Below are 13,315 nucleotides of genomic sequence, written 5' to 3' on the forward strand. Positions count from 1 at the left end.
CAACAACAATAATAGCTACAACAACAACAAAAACAAGGGCAACAAAAGGGAAAATAAATAAATATAAAAATGTTATAATAAAAAAGAAATTAGGAAAAAAATCAAATGATTATAATGAAGGCATAACATCCAATCTTGTGGGATGTAGCTAGAGCAATGGTCAGATGGAAACTGAAAAAGCCTCATTATTTTATTGGTGGTTGATGGTTTAGAGCACAGTTGTTGACACAGGGACAATCTCTCATCTCCTGTGGGAGCTCTCTGCAGAACACACTCGCCACAAGCCAGGTCTGTACATCATGCACCAGGAGCCCAAGCACGCTCGCCTCTGTCTCTCTCTGTCTCTCTCTCTCTCTCTCACCAGAGCACTACTCAGCTCTGTCTTATGGTGATGTGGGGGGGGGGTGGGAATTGAACCAGGGACTTTGGAGCCTCAGACTTGAGAGTCTCTTTGCATAACCATTATGCTACCTACCCCCCCCCCCACCTTGCCCACTCCAAGCTTCTCTTTAGCCCTTCCCACCCCGCCTGCCCCAGAATCTTTTGCCTTGGTGCAATACCACAAGACAAGCCGTGGTTTGCTGTGTGAGCTCCCTCCGTGTCCCTGTGTCTGAGATTCCACCTGTAAGTGTGATCAAGAAGAAAGGTTTTCAGTTCATCAAATGTCTACTTTTACTTAATTTTTTATTATTATTTGCCTCTAGGATTATTGCTGGGGCTGGGTGCTGGCACTGTGAATGCACCACTTCTGGTGGCCTTATTTATTTATTTTTATTATTATTCGATAGGACATAGAGAAGTTGAAAGGGGAATTGGGTGGTAGCGCAGCAGGCTAAGTGAACGTGGAGCAAATCACAAGGACCGGCGTAAGGATCCTGGTTCCAGCCCCCGGCTCCCCACCTGCAGGGGAGTCGCTTTACAGGCGGTGAAGCAGGTCTGCAGTTGTCTTTCTCTACTGCTCTCTGTCTTCCCCTCCTCTCTCCATTTCTTTCTGTCCTAACCAACAACATCAGTGACAACAATAACAATAATGACAACAACAAGGGCAACAAAATGGGAAAAATAGTCTCCAGGAGCAGAGCTCTGGAGCCTAACAATACTGATTGTGTGCTGGACACCAAAGCAAATATTTTGATTTTTCATTTGAAAGTATAAATAATTGCACACACCTGTAAGCCTCGACGACATTTTCTGAAAAACACAACAAAACAACGGCCGTATGGTTTTCAGGAGAAAAGATGTCATATGGTCTTACAATCTCCTAAACCATCTTAATTGCACTAGACAGAAGCCTGCTGGATCATGATTCTTGAAATTTCTTGTTTGGGTTGAGGTCAGTGAAGGCAAACCACACAGATACAAAATATTTTATTTATTTGTTTATTGAATAGAGGCAGAAATAGACAGGGAAGGGGGAGACAGGAAGAGAGACAAGCTTGCTTTACCACTTGTGAAGCTCTTCCTCCACAGGTGGGGGCCAGAGGCTTGAACCTGGGTCCTTGCACATTATTCTCTCCCTAGATCAAACCGAAGGCATATCACGGAATGCAAGGCTCTAGCGGGGGGTTGGTCTACCCCTTGACTGCCAGGCCACCCCTCCCTCCAGGCGGTTGGCAGTTGCCACTCTTGGGACTGTCCGTCTGCTCTGCTCGCTTGCTCAGCTAAAACAGAACTTTCCCTTTGGGGTATTTGGTTGAATTCTTTCCTCCACACACCAAGGACCCATTCTCCAGGGATTACCACCCATGGTGGGGGGTCCTCATAATAGAAACTAAAGGAGGGATGTTTGAATCACTTGCCAGCTAGACTTGTGTGTGTGTGTGAGCCCTGCCCCACTAGGGAGAGAGAGAGGCAGGCTGGAGTATGGATTGACCTTTTAATGCCCATGTTCAGCAGGGAAGCAATTACAGAAGCCAGACCTTCCACCTTCTGCATCCCACAATGACCCTGGGTCCATACTCCCAGAGGGATAAAGAATAGGAAAGCTGTCAGGGGAGGGGAAGGGATACGGAGTTCTGGTGGTGGGGATTGTGTGGAGTTGTACCCCTCTTATCCTATAGTTTTGTCAATCTTTGCTTTTTATAAGTACATTAAAATTAAAAAAAGATTAGTTAGAAAAAAAATGAGGGCAGAGAGTAGATGCATAATGGTTATACAAACACTCTCATGCCTGATGCTCCAAAGTCCCAGGTTCAATCCCCCTGCACCACCATAAACCAGAGCTGAACAGTGCCTTTTTCTTTTTAGGAAATAGTAGCCACCCCTCCCCAAAGGGGGAGATTCTTGGAAAGGAGTCAAGGAAGGGGTGAAAAAAAAGAGACAACCCAGATTTTTTTTTTAAAAATTGCATTACAGTGTACTAAAAACTTGACAAGTGGTAGTTTCTTGCAATTTTGAATATGAAACATTTTGTACTTCTTACATCAAAATCGGTTGGTCAATTTCTCACATTGAACGAATCTTTCAGCCATATATAATATTGTGAAATGATTGGAAAATATTGGCTCACTTAATAATGCAGATTTCTCCAGACTTTGACGTGCTTCATTATACAATATCAGAACGTCACATCCATTCCTGTTACTGCTGCTGGAGTCAGGAAATCATTTATTCATTAGAGAGTTGTGGAGCCTGGGGTAGAAGAAATACAAATTCCCCAGACTCCAAATTTTCTCTTGAAAACTAGAATTAAAAAAAAAATTTAATTTATTTTCCTTTTTCTTGCCCTTGTTTTTTATTGTTGTTGTAGTTATTATTGTTGTCATCATTGTTGGATAGGACGGAGAGAAATGGAGAGAGGAGGGGAAGACAGAGAGGGGAGAGAAAGACAGACACCTGCAGACCTCCTTCACCGCCTGTGAAGTGACTCCTGTGCACATGGGGAGCCGGGGGCTCGAACCGGGATCCATAAGCTGGTTTTTGCACTTCACGCCTTGTGTGCTTAACCCACTGCGCTACCGCCCGACTCCTGAAAACTAGAATTTTATCACTGGCCACAATTACCCTCAGTTGTCTTTCTTAGAAACTGACAACTCTAGTGCTCACTTGGGTAGAACATATACTAGACCGACCAATTGATCTCATTGGAGCGAGAGAATCTCAGCATGGCTTCTGCAAGAGGGTGACACGCAGATTCGTGAAGCGTTCTATATTTTAAAAACATGTTTGTACACCTGTGTTCATAGCGGCACAATGTGTAATAGCCAAAACCTGGAAGCCACCCAGGTGTCCAACAGCAGATGAGCGTCTGAGCAAGATGTGGCCTAGGTACACCGCGGAATACTACTCGGCTAGTAAAAAGGGTGACTTCACCTTCTTCACCTCCTCTTGGATGGAGCTTGAAGGAATCGTGTCAAGTGCAGTAAGTCAGATAGAGAAGGATGCCTATGGAAAGAGGTCACTTATGCCGAAGTTGAGAAGGAAGATCAGAGAGAAAGCGCTGAGCAGGACGGGGACTGGAGCGGGTGCGCTTAGCCGGGTGCACAGGGAGGCAGCCCCGCTCGGGCGCTGGGGCGACGCCCCCTGGCGGGGAAGGGCGGCGTTGCAAGCCGTCCGCCTCCGCGGTTTCCCGCCCACAGCAGCGGGGCGGGGGTCGCCGCCAGCGGGCGCTGTGCGAGGCCGCCAGCACAGGCCGAGCCCATGGCGTCCCCGGGCCCCCGCCGCCCCCTGGGCCTCCTGCTCCGGCTGCTGCTCCCGCTGCTGCTCCTGGCGTCCCGGCTGCGCGTCGCGGGTGGGCAGGACCCGGCCACGGGACCCTCGGCCCCTGCCAGCCCCTCGGGGGGGCTCCCCGCGGACCCAGGGACGACCCCCGGGACCCTCACCGCGACCCCCGGGACCCTCACCGCGACCCCCGGGACCCTCACCGCGACCCCCGGGACCCTCACCGCGACCCCCGGGACCCTCACCGCGACCCCTCGTTCCTCGCGAGCTCCCGGCTCCAGCGGGCCTGCGATCGACCCCAATTTATTGGCATTTAGTCCAGGTGGCCATCGGCTTGGGGGTGGGGGCTCGGCCGGGTGCGTCCAGGGTGGGTGCTGGGTGGAGGGGCGGGGGGAGAATGCACCTGCTGCCTCCTGGGAGTGGGTGCGGGGTGGATGGTGGGTGGGGGCTCGGTGTCGGGTGCATCCTGGGAGTGGGTGCGGGGTGGATGGTGGGTGGGGGCTCGGTGTCGGGTGCATCCTGGGAGTGGGTGCTGGGTGGATGGTGGTGGGGGCTCGGTGTCGGGTGCATCCTGGGAGTGGGTGCTGGGTGGATGGTGGTGGGGGCTCGGTGTCGGGTGCATCCTGGGAGTGGGTGCTGGGTGGATGGTGGTGGGGGCTCAGTGTCGGGTGCATCCTGGGAGTGGGTGCTGGGTGGATGGTGGTGGGGCCTCGGTGTCGGGTGCATCCTGGGAGTGGGTGCTGGGGTGGGTGGTGGTGGGGCCTCGGTGTCGGGTGCATCCTGGGAGTGGGTGCTGGGTGGATGGTGGTGGGGCCTCGGTGTCGGGTGCATCCTGGGAGTGGGTGCTGGGGTGGGTGGTGGTGGGGCCTCGGTGTCGGGTGCATCCTGGGAGTGGGTGCTGGGTGGATGGTGGTGGGGGCTCGGTGTCGGGTGCCTCCTGGGAGTGGGTGCGGGGTGGGTGGTGGTGGGGCCTCGGTGTCGGGTGCATCCTGGGAGTGGGTGCTGGGTGCGGGGTGGGTGGGGGCTCAGTGTCGGGTGCATCCTGGGAGTGGGTGCTGGGTGGATGGTGGTGGGGGCTCGGTGTCGGGTGCATCCTGGGAGTGGGTGCTGGGTGGATGGTGGTGGGGGCTCGGTGTCGGGTGCATCCTGGGAGTGGGTGCTGGGGTGGGTGGTGGTGGGGGCCTCGGTGTCGGGTGCATCCTGGGAGTGGATGCTGGGTGCGGGGTGGGTGGGGGCTCGGTGTCGGGTGCATCCTGGGAGTGGGTGCTGGGTGCGGGGTGGGTGGGGGCTCGGTGTCGGGTGCATCCTGGGAGTGGGTGCTGGGGTGGATGGTGGTGGGGGCTCGGTGTCGGGTGCATCCTGGGAGTGGGTGCGGGGTGGGTGGTGGGTGGGGGCTCGGTGTCGGGTGCATCCTGGGAGTGGGTGCTGGGTGGGTGGTGGTGGGGCCTCGGTGTCGGGTGCATCCTGGGAGTGGGTGCTGGGTGGGTGGTGGTGGGGCCTCGGTGTCCGCTGCATCCTGGGAGTGGTGGGGGGCGCTGTGTTGGGGGCAGGGTCTGAATGGAGTCTGGGCTGGGGGGTGGAGGAGTGAGATCACCGAGGAGACTTGGCTGCTTTGTACAAGAGGCAGCTGGTGCCCCGGGTGACAGGGCGGCTTCCGACACCCCCAGACTGTGGCCGCGTGTTTGAGAAGATCCTGGGCGGACAGGATGCCAAGGAGGGGAAGTGGCCCTGGCAGGTGAGCCTGAGGATCCGAAACAGGCACGTGTGTGGAGGCACCCTCATCACGCAGAACTGGGTGCTGTCAGCGGCCCACTGCATTCTAAGGTGAGGGGGGGCCGGGAGACTCACACGTGGGTTTGAGCGAGTCTGAGTCGCCTGCCCCACTCACTTGCGCTGCCCGGCACGTGGGCAAAACCGAGTCAGAGGCATATGAGCTCACCTGGGCAGCTTCCTGCCTGGCTGTGCGCCTGACCCAGGCTTGAACCCGCTTTCCACCACACTGGAAGAAGCTCTGGTGCTGTGGTGTCTGTCTGTCTGTCTCTGGTTTCTCCCATCCAAGGACTAACTAGGGTCTACCCTGCTTATCTTTTTTTTTTTTTTTTTTTACATTTATTTATTTTCCCTTTTGTTGCCTTTGTTTTATTGTTGTAGTTATCATTGTTGTTGTTATCATTGTTGTTGTTGTTGGCTAGGACAGAGAGAAATGGAGAGAGGAGGGGAAGACAGAGAGGGGGAGAGAAAGACAGACACCTGCAGACCTGCTTCACCGCCCGTGAAGCGACTCCCCTGCAGGTGGGGAGCCGGGGACTCGAACCGGGATCCTTATGCTGATCCTTTCGCTTTGCACCACCTGCACTTAACCCGCTGTGCCACCGCCCGGCCCCCTGCATTTCTCTAATGAGAAGTGAAGTGGACCATTTCTTCATGTGTATCTCTTCTCTCAAAAACTCTTTAGTTCTTTGGCCCACTTTTTCTTGCTCCAGGATTATCACTGGGGCTCAGTGCTGGCACTATGAATCCACTGCTCCTGGAGGCCATTCTCATTTTTTATTGGATAGGACAGAGAGAAATTGAGAGGGGAGAGGGAGATAGAGCAGGAGAAAGAGACACCTACTTCACTGCACGTGAAGTGACCTCCCCCTGCAGGTGGGGAGCCAGGGGCTCGAACTGGGATCCTTGTGCAGGTATTTGTGCTTTGCACTATGTGAGCCACCCCCCCAGCCTCCCTGGCCCACATTTTTTTTTTTTTATAATTTTGTTGAACTGTGCCAGTAGTTTTTTTTGTTTTGTTTTGTTTTTTAAGGATCAGGTGATTTTACTAGTGCATTATATCAAACATTAATTTTTTTGGCCTTTTATTGGGGGGAATTAGTGTTGTACAGTCGACAGTAAGTACAACAGTCTGTACATGCATAACATTTCTCAGTTTTCCACACAATAGCACACCCCCCCACTAGCCAGTTCTTTCTCTCTCTCTCTCTTTTTAAATTTCTTTACTGGGGAATTAATGTTTTACATTCGACAGCAAATACAGTAGTTTGCACATGCGTAGCATTTCCCAGTTTTCTATATAACAGTACACCCCCACTAGGTCCTCTGTCGTCCTTCTTGGACCTGTATTCCCCCCCCCCCCCCCCGACCAGAGTCTTTTACTCTGCTGCAACATGTCACTTCCAGTTCACGTTCTACTTCAGCCAGTGCTTGCTAGCTATTTACTGTCAGTCAGAGGTGATTTTGAGTGGCGAAGGAGGGCTCTGGTGACGGTGGTGGCGAGGCTGGTGAGGGAGGCTGGGCGGGAGGCAGAGGTGCGCCTGTGACTCGGGCCTGCTCACCCCCCTCCCAGCCGCTCCTACTACAGCGTCAAGATCGGAGGCCTGAGTGTTTACGAGGAGGCCACGAGCCTGGTGATCCCCATCCGAAGGGTCATCGTCCACCCCAAGTTCTCGATGATGGGAATCATTCAGCATGACCTGGCACTGCTGCAGCTTGTCCGGAGCGTCAACTTCACGGCCAGCACCCACCCCGTGTGCATCCCCATGGAGGCCCTGCGGGTGGAAGCCGGCACCCAGTGCTGGGTGACCGGGTGGGGCCGGAGAGAAGAATCTGGTGAGGGGAAGGCCGGAGCCCATCAGGGAGGAGGGGACAAAGCTCTCCCTGCAGCGGGCAGCAGGTCGGCACCCGGGGCGGGCAGGCAGACTGCCCGGCGGCAGCGGCTCGAGGAAGGACATCCCTGGGGAAGGTCTCTGACTGACTTGAACCCAGAACTCGATGGAAGTCTCTTCCTGTGTTCAGTCTGAGGGTTTGATTGCAGCTGCCGGGAGCCGTAGTGTGTTGGCTCTCAGGAGATGTATGCGGCTGACGTCTCCTCCTTCTGGTTCTGGGGCGAGGGGTGTCTGGGAGGCGTCCGGGTTCCTGGGGACAGACCCATATGCTGTGGAGTTCCGTCCACGGTGGGTTTCTTTTTAAAAAAAATTTTAAAAATATTTATTTATTCCCTTTTTTTGCCCTTGTTTTATTATTGTGGTTATTATTGTTGTTGTTATTGGTGTCGTCGTTGTTGGATAGGACAGAGAGAAATGGAGAGAGGAGGGGAGGACAGAGAGGGGGAGAGAAAGACAGACACCTGCAGACCTGCTTCACCGCCTGTGAAGCGACTCCCCTGCAGGTGGGGAGCCGGGGGCTCGAACCAGAATCCGTACACCGGTCCTTGTGCTTTGCACTTAACCCGCTGCGCTACTGCCCAACTCCTTTTAAATTTTTTAAATCTTTATTTATTTATCTCCCCTTTTGTTGCCCTTGCTCTTTATTGTTGTTGTAGTTGTTATTGTTGTTGTTATTGATGTTGTCATTGTTGGATAGGACAGAGAGAAATGGAGAGAGGAGGGGAAGACAGAGGGGGAGAGAGAGACAGACACCTGCAGACCTGCTTCACCGCCTGTGAAGTGACTCCCCTGCAGGTGGGGAGCCGGGGGCTCGATCTGGTATCCTTAGGCCGGTCCTTGTGCTTTGAACCATGTATGCTTAACCTGCTGTGTTACCGCCTGACTCCTTTTAAATTTTTTAAATGTTTATTTATTTTACCTTTTTAAAAATATTTATTTATTCTCTTTTGTTGCCCTTTTTTTGTAGTTATTGTTGTTGTTGTTATTGATATCATTATTGTTAGATAGGACAGAGAGAAATGGAGAGATGAGGGGCAGACGGGGAAAGACAGACACCTGCAGACCTGCTTCACCACTTGTGAAGTGACTCCCCTGCAGGTGGGGAGCAAAGGGCTTGAACCGGGATCCTTACACTGGTCCTTGCGCTTTGCACCACCCAACTCCTTATTTTCCCTTTTATTGCCCTTATTTTTTATTGTTGTTGTAGTTCTTGTTGTTACTGATGTCGTCATTGTTGGATAGGACAGAGAGAAATGGAGAGAGGAGGGGAAGACAGAGAGGGGGAGAGAAAGACAAACACCTGCAGACCTGCTTCACCACCTGTGAAGCGACTTCCCTGCAGGTGGGGAGGCGGGGGCTCGAACTGGACCCTTACACTGGCCCTTGCGCTTTGCGCCACGTGCACTTAACCCACTGTGCTACCACCCGACTCCCTCCACGGTGGGTTTCTTATTTGATGAGCTTTCTGTCCATCAGAGCTTGAAGGGCCTGCTTGGGTGGGTAGGGAAGTCCCTGTCCTTGGAGGGGGCACCATTGTTGGTGAGGTTACCCAGCCTTCCTTCTTCAGGAAGAGCAGCCATCCACCACTGACCGTGAGCCTCAGCTCCTGCTCTAAGTGAAGCCAGAGCCCAGACACCCGCGCTGTTACCAATCTCAGTAATACTCGGAGCCAGAGATACTTGGCCAGAGATACTCGCCTCTTGCTGTGCTGGCCCGTTAGCCGTCGTGCTTTGGCGGCTTTCTCCCCTCTGCCCATGTCAGCCTTGGGCCTCGGTGTGCTCCTCAGTGTTTCCCTGTGGGAACAGCCGTCCCAGTCCCGGGGGCGTCTGGGTGTCGGGCGCTTCCTGTCCACGTGTGCAGGTCCAGTCAGCGTGCTTGCTTGCTTCTAGGCGACTCCCTGGTCTCGCCCGTTCTCCAGGAAGTCGATCAGTATATAATCTACTACGAGCGATGCAACCGCATGATACAACAGGCCTTGTTCACCGAGCGCAACAAAGTGGTGAAGGGGATGGTCTGTGGCTACAAGGAGGAAGGCAAGGATGCCTGCAAGGTGGGTCCGGGCCCTCCTCTCCCATTGCCTCGCGGGAGTCCCTCTCAGAGATCCTTGAGTGTGGGAGTCGGGACCTGGGCTACTTGCCTCTGGGTCTCTCGTCCCTTGCTAAGTGAAGGGGGTTTGTGAGGGAGCTACTTATGCCCCCATCCCCAAGCTGCCCAGGTCTGTTCCTTCAAACAGGAGCCTTCTGCTGCCTGGAGGCTCTGCCAGGCTGTGGGGACTTTTAAGACGTTTATTTACTTAGTACATAGGACAGAACTTGAGAAAGGGGAGCTGGAGAGGGAGAGAGACAGAGGGACACCTGCAGCCCCGTTTAACTGCTCGTAAAGCTTTCCCCCCTGCAGGTGGAGAGAGCGGGGTGGGGGGGGCGGCTTGAACCTGGGTCCTTGGGCGTGGGAATGTGGGCGTTCAGCCTGATGGACCCGGCCCTCCGGGGTGTGGGAATTACGGGCAGGTGATGTGAATAATCTAAGTTCCTTAAGTGGCTTCCTTCTAGGTGGGTCTTATGGGGCCAGTGTGGGCGTTTACCCACGCAGATCAGGAAATCACACCACACCCTCCCTGTAGCTGCCATGCACGTCTCACAGTGTGAGCGTCTGTGGCATGTGTCAAGGTTCCCTGGGGGGGCCTGCGGCCTCCTGGCTCCAGAGTCTTTGCTGAGCCCCAGACTCTTTCAGAAGAGGGGCATCAGAGCTGGGTCTTACGGATGAGCCCTTGGGTGCCTTGGAAAGAGAAGGGGGCAGGTGGTGGTGCACCCGGGTTAAGCGTACATAGTCCTAAGCGCAAGGACCTGTGCCAGGATCCAGGTTCAATCCCCCGCTCCCCACCAGCAGGGGGGATGCGTCATGCAGTGAAGCAGGTCTGCGGGTGTCTCTCTCCCTGTCTGTCTTCCCCTCCTCTCTTGATTTCTCTCTGTCCTAGCAAATAAAATGGGAAAAAATGGTTGCCAGGAGCAGTGGATTTGTAGAGCAGGCACCAAGCCTCAGCAGAACCCTGGAGGCAAAAATAAATAAAAACAAAAGAGAAGTGCACTGGAGGGAGAGGAAGCAGCACACGCAGTTGCTCAGGGGCCTGAGGGAACCTGCGGGTTTCAGGAACGTTCGAAAGAGCTGAAGCCGTGGGTGAGAACAGAGCCAGAGAGGAGGGCAAGGGGTCAGGATGGGTGTGGGCTGGATGCTTTGCCAAGTGCCAGGGCCAGCTGGGACTGTCTGCTGGGGGTCTGTTTCCGTGATGGAGGGAACACCTTTCAGTCCCAAGTAGAACGTTGGGGTCCTGTGGTGGGAGAAGTCTGGGGGGGGGGGTTGTCAGCTGCTCCTGTTACCCGCTGCTTGTGAGAGCGGGAGTGAGCGAGAACTTGAGGCCAGTGACTCTGAGGGGCTGGTAGTGTGGCCGCAGAGAGGCGGCTGGGAAAGGACAGGGAGGGTTTTGCTTGAGGCGGCCACGAGGGGAGGGCAGGAGGAGCTGCTCATGCCTTGGGGGATGGAGACAACATTCAGATTAGACAGGGTAGGGCTGCCATTCAGACGCACAGCTCCAAAAACATGCAACAGCCTCTGTGGTTTGAAAAGACACACATCAGAATATTTTCAGGCGAGGGGCCAGGTGGTGGTGCACCAGGTTGAGCGCACATGTTACAGTGCGAAAGGACCCAGGTTTGAGCCCCTGGTCCCCAGCTGCAGGGGGAAAGCTTCGTGAGTGGTGAAGCAGGGCTGCAGGTGTCTCTCTGCCTCTCTGTCTTCCTCTCTCTCTTACCCTCCCCTCTCAATTTCTGGCTGTTTCTATCCAATAAATAAAGCTGATAATTAAAAAACTTAAAAAAGAAAATATTTTTTTAAAAAACAATATTCTCAGAGGATATCACTCTGCTTTTTTAAAATATTTGTTTATTGGATAGAGACAGAGAGAGGAATTGAGAGAGGAGCGGGGAGCTAGAGAGGGAGAGACAGAGAGACACCTGCAGCCTGGCTTCACCACTCTGAAAACTTCCCCCTTGCAGGTGGGGACCAGGGGCTTGAACCCGGGTCTTTGTGTGCTGTGATGCGTGCGCTTAACCAGGTGCGCCACCGCCCAGCCCCTCGCTATCTTCTCTTGGCGTCTCAGCCCTTGGCTCTGGCAGTCAGAGGAGGCCATGCGGGAGGCCCGGGCCTGGCAGCTCCTGGGCTGTGGGACTTCCTTCACCCGGTGTCTGTCTGCTTTTCTCCAGGGAGACTCCGGGGGTCCTCTGCTCTGTGAGCTGAATCTCACCTGGGTCCAGGTGGGGATTGTGAGCTGGGGAGTCGGCTGTGGCCGCAGAGAGGTGCCGGGCGTCTACACTGACGTTGCCCTCTACAGTAAGTGGCTGGTGGATGTGGTGAACCAGGCGATTTCCCTGTATCCCGGGGGGCTTCTCCTCCTGCCTCTGTGTCTGGCACTGCCCCTGGGCACCCTGCTGAGCCTGTGACCACCGGGCCCCCTCCCCTGCTGTGCAGAGTCCCCACCAGGCCACTCCTCTCACCCCTGCCCTCTCCCCAACCCTCTCCTCACAGTCCTCAAACTCCCATTGGAACCCCTGACAGCCACACAGTGGAGACTGGAGGCCCCAGGGTCCCAGCCTGGGACTCGGATGCCCTGCCCTGCCCTGCCCTGCCCTGCCTTGACCTGCCATGCCCTGCCCTGCCCTGCCCTGCCCTATCCTGCCCTGCCTTGTCCTGCCCTGCCCTGCCCTGCCCTGCCTTGTCCTGCCTTGTCCTGCCCTGCCCTGCCCTGCCTGTCCACCCCTTAGCTGTGCTCTGCCTGCCAGGAAGGAGGAAGTGCCCCCCAGTGCCCCCTCCCCACCCTCCACACACATCCCCGTGGGCCAGCTGACCCGCCCCAGGGAGCAGGCTGCTTCCCTGGCATCTTGGGCACCAGGCCCGGCTGTGGTGTCTGGGCTCCAGCAGCAGGTCAGCTTGGGGGTGGTCAGAGGGCCGGGAGGCGTCTCCTGCCCCGGCTGGGGTGCGGGGCCCAGGGCCCCCATCTCTGCTGCAGCCGCGTGGGACCGGGCCGGTGTACGGGTGGGAGTCCCAGCCTCTCCACGCCAGTCCTCTTCCTCGGTGCCCTCGCGGCCTCCCCTGTGCTCACCCCGAGTTGTGCTGAGGCGGTTGTGGGGCTTTCGGATGCCGGCTGAATAAACGTTTTGGAGAACCGCTGTGTGTTGCGCTTCTGTTCTGGCTCGGGACATGGAGACAGTGAAGAGATCAAACCTGCCAGTTATCTTGGGAAGACGTTCTGGGTGTTTTTAAGTCTTAGGTGAAGGGAGGGCCCTGACTGCCTGGATATGAGTTTACCAGGTGACTCCAGTGCTCGGGCCTGGCCGCTTTGAGTTTGTGGCTGTGAGATTTCCCACTGGGAGGTAGGGTCTGAGTTGTAGCCATTACATCTGGAAAGGAAGCAGTGAGAGACAGCGAGGGGAGAGGCCTGTGTCCATGGCAACAGAGGAGAACCTGACCCTGGGTGTCTGCACTTGACCAGTGAAGTCACGGAGAAATAGCGGAACAAACAAAAATTCCCTTCTTGAATTTCAAGGAAACTTGAATTTCTTCAGGTTGAAAGAAAATGGTACCTGGGGGAGTCGGGCGGCAGCACGGTAGGTTAGGCGCACATGGCGCAAAGCGCAAGGACCGGCATAAGGATCCCGGTTCGAGCCCCCGGCTCCCCACCTGCAGGGGAGTCGCTTCACAGGCGGTGAAACAGGTCTGCAGGTGTCTGTCTTTCTCTCCCCCTCTCTTTCTTCCCCTCCTCTCTCCATTTCTCTCTGTCCTATCCAACAACAAAGACATCAACAACAACAATAATAGCTACAACAACAACAAAAACAAGGGCAACAAAAGGGAAAATAAATAAATATAAAAATGTTATAATAAAAAAGAAATTAGGAAAAAAATCAAATGATTATAATGAAGGCATAACATCCAATCTTGTG

General features: G+C 54.7%; 1 protein-coding gene across 1 annotated transcript; it reads left to right on the forward strand.

Moving 5' to 3' along the window:
- The first annotated feature begins 3,627 nt into the window (after positions 1–3,627).
- Positions 3,628–12,539, forward strand: LOC132542105 (putative serine protease 42). The gene is made up of 5 exons (XM_060204807.1): positions 3,628–3,982; positions 5,328–5,484; positions 7,004–7,266; positions 9,212–9,372; positions 11,579–12,539. Exons 1-5 carry the CDS (start codon positions 3,640–3,642, stop codon positions 11,813–11,815), a joined length of 1,161 nt encoding a protein of 386 aa, XP_060060790.1. The 5' UTR covers positions 3,628–3,639; the 3' UTR covers positions 11,816–12,539.
- Positions 12,540–13,315: the final 776 nt, after the last annotated feature.

The sequence above is a fragment of the Erinaceus europaeus genome, chromosome 12 (genome assembly GCF_950295315.1).
Source record: "Erinaceus europaeus chromosome 12, mEriEur2.1, whole genome shotgun sequence".
NCBI classification, from domain to species: domain Eukaryota; kingdom Metazoa; phylum Chordata; class Mammalia; order Eulipotyphla; family Erinaceidae; genus Erinaceus; species Erinaceus europaeus.

Coding starts and splice junctions, on each gene's coding strand:
- LOC132542105 (XM_060204807.1), top strand. CDS start 3,640: ATGGCGTCCCCGGGCCCCCGCCGCCCCCTGGGCCTCCTGCTCCGGCTG. Junction 3,983..5,327: donor TTTATTGGCATTTAGTCCAG/GTGGCCATCGGC, acceptor CGACACCCCCAG/ACTGTGGCCGCGTGTTTGAG. Junction 5,485..7,003: donor GCGGCCCACTGCATTCTAAG/GTGAGGGGGGGC, acceptor CCCCCCTCCCAG/CCGCTCCTACTACAGCGTCA.